Here is a 15,361-nt window from a genome sequence, read left to right as displayed (position 1 = left end):
TGTGCCTTATAGCCATAAGGTTAATAAAGAAATTGGTAATCTAGGCCAAAATGTTGAAAAAGGGATATAACTTAGCATTAAATATTTTCAAGATTACGTGACCTTTTGATTTAGTATGACAGTACACATGTATACAATGTTTGAAGTGAATAGCTAAATTGCAGTTTCTGAGAAAATGGACTCGTTAACCAACTCTATAACGCCAACGCCGACGAGTATGTCCTGAGAATAGTGACACAGATTAGAATTGTTAATTCATACATTTACTCTTGATATATTGTGTCGTGGTGAAGTTTGTCTTAAGATTTTAGAGAGGAAATTGATAGAAAATATGTTTTGAATTTTTGTGAGGGGTTATATAGTTTCTTAGTGTTTGGTTGTGTAGTGACAGTGTTATCAGTTTTAAGTTTTCTTCCACGTAAGGTTGTTTTCGATTTTGCCGTGTTGGACTTTGTTTAGAGATTCTGTTTAATACTATTTTCGTCTCAACTGCAACAGATGTGTTGACCAAGGTATAGATGGAGACCGAAAATAAGATATTTTTGCGAAAATAAGAGCTAGTCTGCAAAAATAAGATTTAGTTTTTAAGGCCCACAAAAACAATTAATTGAAAGTGTGTTTCTATTGGAGATTCATCACAGTCACCAAATCATAAGTTATGTATTTTAAGTTATTACTTCATTAACTGATGGTTAAAGTACTTGATACTATTCCAAAAATAAATATTTTTTTAGAATAGATCTAATTCAAATTTGAATATTTAAAAAAATATATATAAATTGTCAAATCTTTTAATGATTGACTTTAAATAATAAGTCAGTTAGAGTAAGTACGAAAATCCAATTATCAAAATCATCGTATTAGCGCATTGATTGCTGCCGATAATCACTTGCACGTGTCATACGTCAGATCATTTTTTCTTCTCTCAAATATATAGACATTGTCTTTGCATTATCTAGTTAAAGCAGTGAAAAACAGAACAAGTCAAGTCAAGTCAAGTAAATTTTATTTACAAGTCGGATACATCAACAATAAAGAGAAGTTAAATATGAATATCTTTTACTAAATATAGATATCATTTTCATATAAAGTTATTTCCACCAGAGTAAATTCTATTTGACAGACTCTGTTTGTTGATTTATCTTTTATTTTCTCATATATATCATTTTCATACAGATTTTATTTTCGTACAGTTCTTAAAATTATAAAGACATTACTTTCATATCTATAGATCTATACGTTTTTGTCAAATATTTTATTACAAAACATTTCATTCTTTGTTATTTCAGTTTTTCAAATAATTTACTTACAATAAAAATACCATTTTATTACACTTTATCAGAAATAAATCTTATTTCCGTAGCCCTTATCTTATTTTCGCGAAAATACCTTATCTATATACCGTGTTGATCAAGCACTTTCCGTGACATGTCGAAATAGTCGTTTATAAATTAGTAATTTCCGACACAAACGTACAGCAGCCGCAAAATTGGAATTCGCAAAATTTACTTATAGTTTCAGTAGATCTAGCAGTATTCATTATGGAAATAGGAACTGAAATAAGCCAGAAAATAAGGGTATGTGATAATTTCATAAAACCTAAACAGTCATACCAGTATTTAGATCTGAAATAAGTGTTGAGTCCGACACAAATTTATGGCCCCAAAACGGTCATTTCGGCCTCCCAAAAGGTCAATGTAACCCCCACTACAATTTCTGTTTGGTTAACAAGCTTTCAGAATATGCAAATGCGTTTAAAAAATGTTAAATCCTGTAATGGCACAGTCAAAAATTTTTGGACTGTCATTGCAGGATTTAACATTATTAGGGCATAATTTTTCTTGCATAGCGGACTGGCGTTTCTGTGAGTTTTACCCATGCCGGAAATTTCATCTGGCATGGGGGGTGCCAGAAGAGTCGCGTGCCAAACAACAACGTCATTTTAGCGCACTAAATGAATGAATCTCGTTAAAATGACATCGTTTTAGAAGGGAAAGATGTGATTATGATGACGTCATTTCAGTGTTGTTATTTAAGTTGTAAGTTCATACGCTATTGTAAGAAAATAGTTAGGGATGAAATGACTTTAATTTCCATGAACATATATCACATTGAGGTAAACCATTTTAAATATGAAATAATATGGCAGAATAGGCAAGAAAAAATATCTAACATATGTTTGCGGTTCGAATCGGAATATCTGTCCCTCGGGAACCCGCCCATGGGCGGTAACTTGGCAAGCCTCATTACCGCCCAATGGGCGGGTCCCCTCGGACCGGATATTCCGGTCCGAACCGCAACATATGACAGATATTATTATGATAGATTTCTAGTTTGTTTTAAGGAAGTTTAATTTCTTTTTAAGGAAGTTTAATTTCAATACTTCATATATGTTCATGATATAGACTGATGATTTATGGTTACAGTTATATATACTTTTGTGTGGGGTTGGACTTTACGTTGCACAAATGTACACATAATATGGCCCAGTGACTTTCCAGCTTTATTGCAGAATGAAGACCTCGGGTGCCCCCTCCATGCATTATTTCAGGCACACGTGAGCAGCTGAGTAGAACCACCGATGTTCCGAATGGTAGCTGAATAGCTTCTTTGCATGAAATAATTAAGACTTCCTGGCCCGGTGTTATTTGAATTTTGAATATACAGTAACGGGTTTCATTATTAACAGATTGGCGATGCATATCATCGGTTGAAATTCTGTTAAAATTGTTCATATTTTCAGGCTGTGTATAAAATATCCCTTTTGACGCTTAGCCAACTTGTTTGTTTTCGTTGGCACATCTGTTGCCTGAAATAAAAATAAATACCTGGAGCGAGGGGCAAGAGGTTTGAAGTCTACAACCTTAAGCACTTGGCCACGAATACCCCCTTTTGAGAATGTATGGGTGAATAAACAAATGTAAATCGGTGAAGGGATCAACTAAAGACCTGTGTAGTGAAATATTGTTTTCATAAGGATGATATTATACATGATTTAAAGTTTTCTTATTTCTTAATTTTTTCTTAATAAGAGCCGTTCAAGTTTTTATTCAGAAATGTATCCATATCTCGTAAACCATTCAATAAATTTTGTTTAAATTTTGCATGCAGGCATTAAGCCATTAAGCTCAAATCAAAAGTCCAAGTTAGGCTCTTGGGTTCCTGTTGTGTGAATCAAAATCAAAGGTTTAAGTTAGGCTCTCGGGTTCCTGTTGTGTGAATCAAAAGTCTTAAATTACACTCTCAAGTTCCTGTTGTGCAGTTAAGCTACATATGTGTACAAGACGATATATATCAATGTTTTACTTTTCATTTCAGTCTGCAATAAAGGCAAAACTGATTGAACAAGGTGCTTATGTAGGTAAGTTTTTGTAAGCTGTAGTAAAATATGCAAAATTGTCATAAGCAGATAAAAAGTGGTATAAAAATATTAATGTGTATCTTATGCAGAAGAATAATCATATTATTTTTGGGTCAGTATATTAGAAGTTATGGTCACAGTGACATGACCATTATTGGTTTGTGTTCTGAAGGTCAGAAGTCTAGGTCAGTATTTATTTTGGGGTCATCATGTGTATGTCTGAGATCATGGTTGTTTTGATCTATAGTGTTTTGAATTAGTAGTAGAATTTAATATATTGTGATTAATAAATGTTAATAGTATGAGTTAAACTAGACATTCTACACTCTAAGTTACATCATGTATCTCCTTAATTAAGAGGACTTGCCTTCTTGTAAACATCACACTGGGCATTTTTCAACCTTGGACAGGGTCACAGTGCTGTATTGTAACATAAACTGGCACATCATTTTCAGACCAAGTGGGCGCAAGGCCCAGCACTTTCAAATTCTCAGCAGATCTCTGTCATAGTGTTATGTTGTGTCATAATATTCTTTGTGTTCTATAACAGATGATGAATTACCTGATTACATTATGGTTATGGTTGCCAACAAGAAGTCACAGAAACAGATGACTGAAGATCTAAGTTTATTTCTTGGTACTAACACAGACAAATTCACAGCTTGGTGAGTTAATGAATCTGTCCATCAATCAATCAATCAGTCAATCCCACAGTCAATCCCACAGTCGCTTAATCATGTTTAAGATGTTCAAGAAATTTGTCAATTTAAGGCATTATTACTTAAGAAAACAGTTCCAGATAACATTGATATCAGCATATTTTACGTATTCAAATTATCCATAAGTGCTTAAAACTTTAAATTTTGATGTGTATGTCTTTGCTAAATTTTTGTAATAGAACATCAGTATCATGTATGAGCTTGGTAAAGATTTGAGTGTTTTTGCTGCGGTAAGGAAAGTAGACTATAATGACATGTTAATAGATAAACAGAAAAAAAACAACAATTTATATTTGTAAACAGTTTTGTGAGTTCCATTGTTGATTGAATTACCAGCAGAACTAATAAAACAAAAATAGGCTGAAATAAATGTGCATGTAATTGTAATTATCTGAAACTTTGAATAGGTTTTTCCATCTATATTGATTGTGTACAAAACTTCATTTCAAACTCACCTAAGCTAAAGCTTGAAATGTTCACCTTTTTTGGTAGTTGGTATTAATATACATGGTAACATCTATCACTTAACTGACAAGTTTACACTCATATTCCTCTTTGTTGAATTTCAGGTTACATGGCTTGCTGAAGAAGTTACAGTCTATTAATACAGGTAATAATGACATATTTATACAAAGTAAAATTATTATTTATACTTCAGATTTAAGCTAAATATTCATGATAAATTTGTGACATAATATTTGTGAGACTAGATCATGGTAATTGTTGTTATTGTTGAAAAGATCTATACAGTATGTTTAAACCATATATCTCATGTATATGATGTAAAAATTGCACATAATTAGTATGTGAAAGTAAGAATATTGATTTAAAAGGCCAATGTTTGAAATGTGTTTGCTAAATACTACTAACTCTTGATTCTTTCAAGTATTAAAGTAATTCTTATAGTAAAAGAAAGGTGATAAAACTTACACACTGTTTCATTGTTCTTTTGCCAAGTGTACTTGTGTTAAGATTTTTAAACAGTGAAACTTTGTTTATTTGATCATCAATAACACGGAAGCAAGGGAATCTGTCCAGACAAAAATTCTTTACTTGTCTATTCTGTAAAATTAAGATTATGGTTTTCTACTAAAGGCCACATGTGTTTCATTCTGTTCTATTGTAATATTAGCTATTTTAAGTATTGTCACATTTATTTTCACTCCAGATATTTGTATTGGCTACCATTTATATCATGGGGAATTGGTGAAGTAAAATTTGTACAGATTCATTTTTAAGAAGATACATGCTAATAATTTGATTTGTAAGAAGGTATATGCTAATAATCAGTTGTATGTACATGTACAGATGATGCTGGTAGTAAACCTAAATCTAAGGAAAAAGAGAAACACAAAGGAGAGAAAAGAAAACACAAACCATCTCAGGGCGATAAAGAGAAGTCAGGAAAGGTAACAGAAGGGGAGAAACCGAGAAAGTTATCTACAGAAGGGGACAGGCAGAAGAAGGTGGCAAGTGGAGGGGAGGGAAGAAAAGGGGAGGAGAAAGCAGAGGTCAATACAGCTCGTGTGAAACCTGTACAAACAACAGAAGAAGATCCTAGTGATGAGATTAAAATCATTGAAAACACTGGTGAGTGTCAATTATCTTAATGTTTAACGGAATGTGTATAGATTTTCAAACTACTTATTATATTTAATGTTCAGACAGCATTATAAATGTTTAATTATATTTACTCTCAAAACAAAGTGGATGAATGATTATTTTATATGGGTAAAAAACACTTTGAATCAATCTGAAGAGTACCAGAATTTTTACATTTCTAGCTCAACTATTGGAAAAATAGGGAAAGCTATTGTACCAACTGTTTGTGTCAGTGTCGCTGTAACATTTAAGTTAAATTTCTGCATGCAAGTTGGTATCTGACAAACTACTCAAGGGAATGAATTGAAACTTCACACACTTGTTTGTAGTGATTATCTAACATGTTTGACACAGGTCCCATAACTTGAAGTTAATGGTTTTACAGACTTACATACTTTCTCTTAATGTTATGCACTTAGAATAGTCAAATGTTCTGTCTTACGGACAGCACTTGTTAAATTATCATTTAGTTTTAGGACTAGTGAGATCAAAATTCAAAACCCTGCATGTCTGATTGTCAAAATAAAACTCGAAAGCCTGCTAAATTACATGGGTGCAAGTTTTCAGGCATATGCCTGAAGTTCAGGTTTTTTGTGACAAATTTCATCATGTTTTACTTTTAGATTATGTAGGAAAATGATTATGAATTACAGTTTTCAGGTTTTTCCCAATTTTCAACTTGCACCCATGAAATTAGTATCATATGTTTCAAGGTGCCAGGGACAACCCTATTTCAAGCATGATGTTCATTATTGTATTTTAAGCGAGTAATTTGTAAAGTATTTGAAATCGAATTACTATTTGTTCAACTTGCATATATATTCACATTCTGTTATATTATAATGAGACAATGATTTTAACAACAGATGAGTTTAATGAAGAGAATAATGAGGCTGAGATTAAAGAACAAGTGAAGACATCGTCAACTGGTAAACCTCCAACTACAAAGGTAACCAAATCTGACAAATCTTCAGGGGCGAAAAAATCATCCACACGAGAATCCAGTAAATCTAAGAGTGCAGTTGCTAGCAAACATGTCAAGGTAAATACATGTATATTACCATTTGTTCTTGTTGGCTGTCTTTGTTGATCTTCTCTTTCTGACCTTCCAATTGTTTGTATGCACAATCAGTTTAAGTACATAGACCTCACCATCTTCTTTTCATAACAAAAGATAAATTAGTTTTCATTCCATTTCAAAAGAAAAAGGGGCAGTGGCTGTATATTACATCATAAGTTAATAACAGAAAAAGTTAATTTAGTTTAGGTCATACATACAACTTTCAGTCTGTCATGAAGCTGTGATCTTCTGATAACAAAAAATAATAATGTAAGTTAGTTTGCTAAAAACAATGGGTGTTTTTTCCTCACATGAGTATGTGAGATGTCTACTAGGTTCAGAGGATGTGAAAAAATTAGGTCAAGGCTATACTTCGAGATAAAAATGATGGTAGGGGGATGGGAGCATCATTATCCAATAGACACATTTTGCCATACAAAAAATTATTAAAAAAGTTATTTTTTATTTTTGTAGTGTGAATCAAAAGATCAACATAGGAAACCATCATCATTTGTAGCATCAGTAAAAAGAAGATATGAGGAAATAGAGGATGAAGAATATGATCCTGCTAACCCGGCTGTTGGTAGTGTTGCTAGTGTTGTTAGAGGACCACAGAGAAAGTAAGAAAACATTATCCATGTTATCTACCTGTTGATATTACTGTTGTGAAATATGTAAGAAGCATGAGACGTGTTGTTGAATGACTAGGTTTATGAGCAAGAACTAGGTCAACAAGTCAAGTCAATGGGAAACATTTGTTAAAACTCAACAGGTGACAAAATCTTCATCTTCAAAAGGACAGTCATAGCATTTTAGTTAGTTTATTGTTCCTTGCAGTATGTAATTGCAGTGAACATAGAATAAATATTGTTATTTGCTATGTTAACCTTGAATTTTAAATGTCATAGTTTATTCATTCATAGTAAACATAGATTTCATAATAAAACTGATCTTAAAGGGATTGAAATTCAGTATTTTGTTATAATACCAGTGTTCAATCTAGAGCGCGCCATTGCGCCATTGACCCCCTGAAAAGACCGCCGGCGCAAAACAAATTCAACTGTGGGCCCGACGGGCGCACTCATAGAAAATGCCATAATTAATGATCTTAAACCTGATTAAGTATATAAAAAGTTTCTTGTGAATAATATTAATAAATACTGAATTCAAAACTGAACTTTGTATAGAAAAACAAGAGCATGTTGGTAAGATAGTTACCGCACTAGGTAACCCTTTTAAAACCTTGATCGCTACGCTCTCTCGGTCCGGGTCTGTAAATACTATGCAGACCTGTTCTTCGTACCGTAACTATTACTTACTTTTATAAACAAAACAAATCGTCACAGATAATCCAATACGTAGTTATAGTTTTTTAACGGTCAAAACAAATTAATATGCAATAACTTTCCGGGGGAAAAAAAACTATATATTTGTGAAAAAGTGCGAGTTAATTATAGAGGTGTGCATAAATTATTACGAACACGCCTTCAACCAATTAAAAAAGTCTTAAAGATGGAGCTAATCAAACACGATTGGCTAGGGAGTGTCTGACAATTGAGTAAATAAACTTTGATTGGTCTTTGGCTGGTCGGCGCTAAAACATTGTGCATATCATTAATCAATACAGACATCTTAAGCGTGACATAAGAACTGCTGCCCTGACAAAAGATCAAAGGTACCGGTATGTCAATATACATTGTCTTAGCACCTGTTGACACTTTGTTTTTAGCTTGGATATATTGAGAAGGGTAAATGTTTTTAGCGACTATTGTAAGTTTATAAGCTAATTGCAAAATATAATTTTCCTTTATATATCGGGCGCTGATTAAAAAACTGAACATTGTTATCAAATATCCCTGGTAACATTTAAATAAGATTCATAATTGTGTTTCTTTGAATATTATGTCATTGTTTCCTCACCAATCAGTTCTTAAAATTGAGCCTGCATCAACGCTAACAGAACTCTCGAAAAAGGTCCAAATAATGTCATTTTTTTAGTTGAGTTGATTGTTATGGAATTTTGCAACCGTTTTTGGTCTATATATGGTACATGAACAATGTAACTTAAAAAGATACAATTCCTTATTTGAATTTGATGTTCATTTTAAGTGTTGGCCCCCTTTATTTTCAAATGACCCCCTTTTAAAAAGTTTATGGGCCCGAAGGGCCCCCTGGAAATTTGTTCTAGATTGAACAGTGATAATACCCCAACTACGTAATGTAGAGGGGTCTTTTCACCTAATGGCTTTGGTCAGTATGTGTCCATGTTAACATCCATGATTAGTGAATCATACATGTATATGAAATCAAAACATAATGTGTTATTTTGTTTTTCAGATCAAGTGTACCAAAGTCATTACAAGCCAATAAATCATTGTTAATGAAGGCTGTCACAGAAGCAGAGAAATCTGTTACAACAAACAAGAAACCAGATTCTGGTATAACCCATTCTTCTGATAATCAAAACTGTTGTTCACATTATTAGTTTAGTTTGATATCACACACATTGTTTTAAGATAACGCCATTTTCGTGCATATATAGTTGACAGCATGTTAGATAAAAGATATTTGATATCTTGGTCCATTTAGCAAATACAGTCAAACTTGTATTAAGCGACCGCGCAAGGCAAACAGCCAAAATGGTGGTTTAATGAAATGGTCTCTTAAGACAAAGCATGATAAAAAGTCAAAATATATACATGACATCTTTCTTTTGCAGGAAGAATGTTTTTCAACTTCATTTATATAAATGTTTAATAATTAGAACGCTCCGATAATCCAAATTTATCGACAAATCAGTTTTGATCCATTGCGTACATGTTTCCAGAATTTTTAAACTTTTCTGTTGTACTTCCTTGTGTCCAACACGAAACCCTGATAAGTCAAACTTTTTTCTGTTGTGCATTTTTCATTTGAAATAAACAAGGAAGGATTAATTTAATTGCTGATCAAGTTCCAGGTCAATTCAATGCAGTCTAAATATCAACAGCTATACGTATACACCATCTGAGTAGGGGCGGAGCGTTGCATTGTTTTATTGATATTGTTGGATAAAACACGTCGCACGTATACTTATCTTTATTTGCATACACTAAAACGGTTTGGAAAATAGAGTTTTTCACACATTTATATATTGTGTTTTGATTGTTGACTCTTGTGACATTACGAGGCTGCGTTCTCTAAAAACACAATTACTTGACAGGTAAAAGTGGTCATTTAATGAAAAGATTGATCTCAATTAGCTGACTAATTAGCGATCGTTGGTCTCCTTGAGCAAAAGTCGCTTAAAACATTAAAGATATAGAGAGAAAATGAACAGGGGGAATTGAAAGTGGCCGCATAAGACAAAAGTTGCTTAATACATGTGGTCGCATGGGCAAGTTAGACTGTATCTAAAAGTATAAAAATGTTATATTATATCTGGCCATATACCCCTTCTTTTATGGTTTATTATTATGCATGTAGCTTCAAATGGAATAAAAATAATTCTGAAGACAGTACATAGTTCAAATGAATTGTTTTTATACCAACAGAGTCGAAGCCGTCAATGAGATCTGACAGACAACCTGTTGACTTGAAGAAACGCTTGAAGACAGCTGCTGGTATCGGTCTGCTCTCTCGTTCCAAGAGGACCGAGCTTGAAGCTCTCAAATACCGAGCTGACTCTGAACCAAGTAAAGATAGTGTGAAAAAGCCACGGAGATCTAATGAGGGTTTTGAAAACATGAAGTACACCATAAGGAATGAAACGGCACCAACGTCAAAATCGCCACCAAAGAAAACTCCCCCAAAGACTAAAGCCCCAGTTGTAGCTCCTTCAAGAGTAGCTGCTTCAGGTGAGAAAAATGCTAAATTTTGGTTTGTTGTTTATAGGTGATTTATTAATAAAGTAATTGATAAACTATTGGTTATACGCCAGTAAAAATTTGGTTTATAATGTTATGTTCTGTACTTGGTTGTCCATCCGCACTAATGAAAACACGCTACGGTATCTAACTGTAAAAAGAACAAAATAGAATAGAGTTCATTCCATAACAATAGAATAAAGGGCCAATGGCCCTCTATTAAACTAAAAGATAAAATAACAAGAAATGGCCCCTAATCCCATTTCAATTGCATATCTGTCTGTTAGCAATTTCATGTTGCGCAGAAATGAGGAAATTGAAACTTCTTGGCAGAAATATTAAATGTAATGAGTGAAAGGGCAGAGTACAAGTTTGGGCTTCCTCAGGTCAAGGTCACTCTTAGTCATGATGTATGAATTTTGAAATTTCTATATCTTTTGACTGTTCAATGGATATTAAAAAATAGTTTGCAGGAATACTAATAGTAATGAGACTATGTGCAGAATTGAGGTTTGGGCTACCTCAAATAAAAGCTCTGCCCCAGGGGTCACTTAGTTAAACTGAATTTATTTACCATAAACACATTTAAGTCTTATTTTGTGAAACTACAATGCTAAAAGCTTAGATTTTTGGCATGTAGCGTTGTTATGTATACTTCTACTAGAGCTCCTGTGGTTAATAACGGCCATACCCCAGGTGTCCCTTACTATATACAAAGTTATATAGGAGAACACTTGTACAAGTCCTTATGTGTAAAAACTACAATGCCCAGAGCTTAGATACTGAATGTATCATGCAATATGGACCTCTACTAGTTAATATGTTTTAGAAATCTTTACAACCAATGTGCTGGCTTAAATTCTTTAAGTGTTAAAATACTTTATCAACTCTTATTAGAATGACATATCTAATCTAGTAAGCAGTGTCAATCCCTTAAGCAAAATACCAGACCCTTAATTGATTATAACACAAAGATAGGTATAATTTAATCTGTTCGATGGTTTAAGTCCACTCTTCTTAGAACACTATATTTTGGGCATGTAAGATCACTATGTGTCCTTCATAAAAAGATGAGGTCTATCACTTTCGTACAATTATTAACAGAAAGTGAATTGTTTGAGTGAGTATCGATGTAAAGGGAGATAATAAAAAAAGAAAGTATTTGTCAACATAGCATTTTGACTTTTGTTATTTCAAGTAATGTTCTTTGATTAAACATTAACAAAGGATAGGAAACATCTGGAGATGAGTGCCATTTATATCAAATATTTTGAGACTTTGGTTCAGAATATTATAACAAGTTGCAAATGAATATGCCTGAAAAAAACCAAAACAACCCTAGATTAAAACAACAAGCAATAGGAATTTTTTAATGTGTTTTCAGCATTTAGAGAGATGGGACACAGGAGTAAAGTTGTTGTGAAGAAAGAAGATAAAGAGTCTGAATCTGATAGTGAACAAGGTACTGAAATTTGTATTTTATGTTGCTTTCAATTATTTATCACTATCTGCCCCTGTCCACCCCCAACCCCTCACTCTTGATGCTTTTTTTGTCCTCAGAGAACATGTTATAGAAAAGGGGTAAAACTAAGCTTGCTTTGAAATAATAGTATTGAAAGAATGGTAATTAGTCCTTACATTGTGTTTTCTTTATTTTACAATGATGGCATAGATAAAAGACTTGATGTATACGCTTTTGTGTGCTTTTGCATACAGTAAAAAAGTTTTGTTAAAACATCAGAGGAATTAAATAAAGTATAGTATGCAATTTGAAAGATGGACAAAGCTATTTATGAGCTATATAAGCCATTGAAACCATGGAAACACAATATAAGATGAGTTTCTGACATCTTGTAATGAGAAAGGTTTGCTGTCAAAACATATTGAGAAAAGAAAGAAAATATTAAAGAAATATTTTATGTGAGTAGAGAAAAGATTTAAGCGAAACCTTTCTCATTGCAGGGAGTGATGATAACTCATCAAACATTGCTAAAGATGTGGGTGACACAAGTGAGGGTGCTACTGAAGGAGTGGATACAGACTCCGATGATGAGATAGAGATTGAGGTCACAGATAGAGCTGCACAGACACTAGTGAATATGAGGGATAAAAACTTCAGGTTAACTAACATTGTCGACAGTGTGAGTAAAGAAAGTCAGACTGAAATGACAGGTGAAGAATATGGTGAAAGTAGCGCCTATAAACTCACTAAAGACAAAATGGAAGAAATAGATAATAGTTTGTTGAATCTGTTCATTGAAAACTTACTACCATTTGAATTTATAGAAAATGAGCCATTTAGAATGTTCGCAAAAACACTTGAACCCAAGTATCATTTTCCGAAGAGAAAGAAATTAATGACTGAAGTTGGAATGTTGTATAATGCTATAAAAGATATGATAAAGTCAGAGCTGTCAGAGAGTCCATCGGTGACATTTAGTCATAGTTCCTGGACAAATATGCATGGTGAAATGTATGATACAGTTAAAGCTCACTATGTAACAAGGAATTGGAAATTGAGATCTGAAGTGTTAAAAACTTCAGAAATTTCTTCCCATAGTCACTGTGACAGTATTGCAGAGCATTTAGATGAAACAGTTACTAAATGGAACTTGCCAGAACCGGTTCTTGTAACTGATGATTCAGAATCTGAACATAGAGTATTAAAGATGCTTGGATGGAAGAGAATTGTATGTTTTGGCAGCTGTATCCATACTGTCATACGAAGGTCATTAAAAGAAAGAGATATAAGTCATTTCATAGAGCAAGGGAGAAAACTGATAACAGCTGTTTTAAATAGCTCTGCTGTTCTAGAGATGTTGGAGAAAAAGAAGAAACTGTTACAGGCAGACAAAGTTGAGAGTAAAAATCTGGTGCTAGATGACAGGCAAAGTTGGAGAAGAACCTTAGACATGTTAACAAATCTTGCTGAGCAAGCAGTTATTCTGCATGCAGCCATTATGGATACAGATCTTATCAACCAAGGAATAGATTTTCGTATGATGCTTTACACTTTCAGTCAGCAATCTAGTGTTGAAACTTTAGTGAAGATATTAAATACCTTTAAAACAGCTACAGAAATCCTGACAAACAGTGACAGTCCAACAATACAGAAGGTCATACCAATATTTATAAAGTTAGACAAAGTATTGGATGTAGACAGTGATGATAGTTCTATGATAAGGAATATGAAGTCAGATATTAGACAAGAGATAAAACATTTCTTAGAGGGCAGTAGAGAAACTTGTCTTTTAGCATGTCTACTTCATCCTCAGACTAAACAGATGGCATTTGTTTCTCAGAAGGAGAAGGAAGAAATAAGATCTGTTTTGTTTCATGATGTAAAAGCTCAATGCGAGATAGAATATAAAGACACTCATGATGATGAGACTAAGTTCAGGAAAGGAAAGAAAGGGAGTCAAAGGCAGACACAAGCCATGTCAGAAGTGGCAGAGAGAACTGATATCAGAAGAGTTGTAGTGAACAAGGAGAGTGAAGACAATGGTGCAAGAGATAGTGATGAAGATCAAGAACTAGAAAAAGATAATGAGGAATCAGCTGATGATGATATGAAGGAAAGGGAAAGAGGTGATTCAGACAATATTGGGGATGGTGATAGAACAAGAAATAGAGAAAGCGGAGAGAAAATGATAGTGTGTGAAGAGGCTAGACCATCTGTGACAGAGGATGGAGATGATGAGACTGAAGATGACAGTAATAGAAGGCATGTTAGGACTCCATTATCGGACACTGATTCTAATGCACACATGACAAATCTTTCTATAACTGTAGAAAATGACTGGCTGGATGATGTAATATGTGCCTCAGATGACCAGAGGTCTCCAGATGAAACAGCTAAAATTGAGATAAATCTGTATATGGCTGAGCCAGCTTCAAACAAAAATCCTTTATCATGGTGGCAAGAGAAGCAGTTGTTGTATCCACATATTGCAAAAGTTGCTAGAAGAGTGTTAGCTATTCCAGCCTCCAGTCTTAGTGCTGAGGAAATATTTAGTTTAGACAGGAAGAAAGAAAGTAAAGCCATGCAGATCAGACCTGAACATGTGGACATGATGCTCTTCCTTAAACAGAATAAAGCCTTATATGAAACTGAATAACTATAATGTCTGTGTGAAATTATATTGCACAGTCATGAGGCCAGAGGGTGAAACTGAAAGAAATTTTTTAAAGGAATGGACTTAAGTCCATTTTGAAGCAGAATTATGTCATATATCTAAGACTGAATAAGGCTGTGTATGTGAAACTTAGATATTTAAGTTTTTATGAAATTGATTAAAGTATAACTGAGTCTTGCTGGACTGTTAATGAAAAAACATGAAAACTTATTTGATTGAACACAGTGTTGATCCTTTATAGAGAGAATTAAAAGTAAATAGGGAAATGTACATGTATGTGTTAAAAGTTTTAAAAAAAACCCGACACGTTGCTTGGTGTATTTACTTTGATAATCATTCAAAAGTATCAAAATTGTTTTGTACTAAATACACATTTATTTCATTCTTTATATCTGTTATAAAATTTTAAAATCAATAAGAATTGTGTGATTTTGAACCAGAATATTGAAACAAAAAGTTTCAATGTGTATATATTTTCATAATTTTTTTTTTTTTTTTAACTAATGGTGCATTTTGTTTAAAACGAATGTTTTTATTTTGAAGTCCAACTTTATGAATCAAGTATTTATAGTAAATGTTTTTAAAAAAAATGTGTTGTAATATGTTTCCCACCACCATTAAGCTTTTAAGAAAGAAAA

General features: G+C 33.2%; 1 protein-coding gene across 3 annotated transcripts in view; it reads left to right on the top strand.

Annotated features, from left to right (window-relative positions):
- Positions 1–1,420: 1,420 nt before the first annotated feature.
- The window catches only part of LOC132739431 (zinc finger CCCH domain-containing protein 14-like), a 31,177-nt gene continuing 17,236 nt past the window's right edge, over positions 1,421–15,361 (top strand). For 2 of the 3 annotated variants that reach the window (XR_009627003.1, XM_060727144.1), the window contains exons 1-10: positions 1,422–1,577; positions 3,319–3,361; positions 3,912–4,026; positions 4,650–4,690; positions 5,389–5,670; positions 6,549–6,724; positions 7,217–7,362; positions 9,080–9,180; positions 10,276–10,578; positions 11,972–12,049. Coding sequence is in view for 2 of the 3 variants with exons in the window: in XM_060727144.1 (XP_060583127.1) it covers positions 1,542–1,577; positions 3,319–3,361; positions 3,912–4,026; positions 4,650–4,690; positions 5,389–5,670; positions 6,549–6,724; positions 7,217–7,362; positions 9,080–9,180; positions 10,276–10,578; positions 11,972–12,049 (1,321 nt within the window). In the remaining variant the exon portion in view is untranslated. Of the gene's footprint in view, positions 1,578–3,318; positions 3,362–3,911; positions 4,027–4,649; positions 4,691–5,388; positions 5,671–6,548; positions 6,725–7,216; positions 7,363–9,079; positions 9,181–10,275; positions 10,579–11,971; positions 12,050–12,549; positions 14,974–15,361 lie in introns of those variants that run through there. The other variant, XM_060727143.1, reaches the window with a different exon arrangement.

The sequence above is a fragment of the Ruditapes philippinarum genome, unplaced genomic scaffold (genome assembly GCF_026571515.1).
Source record: "Ruditapes philippinarum isolate M1 unplaced genomic scaffold, ASM2657151v2 ctg1123_1_1_1_1, whole genome shotgun sequence".
Classification (NCBI taxonomy): domain Eukaryota; kingdom Metazoa; phylum Mollusca; class Bivalvia; order Venerida; family Veneridae; genus Ruditapes; species Ruditapes philippinarum.
This window is presented reverse-complemented; position numbering and strand designations above follow the sequence as displayed.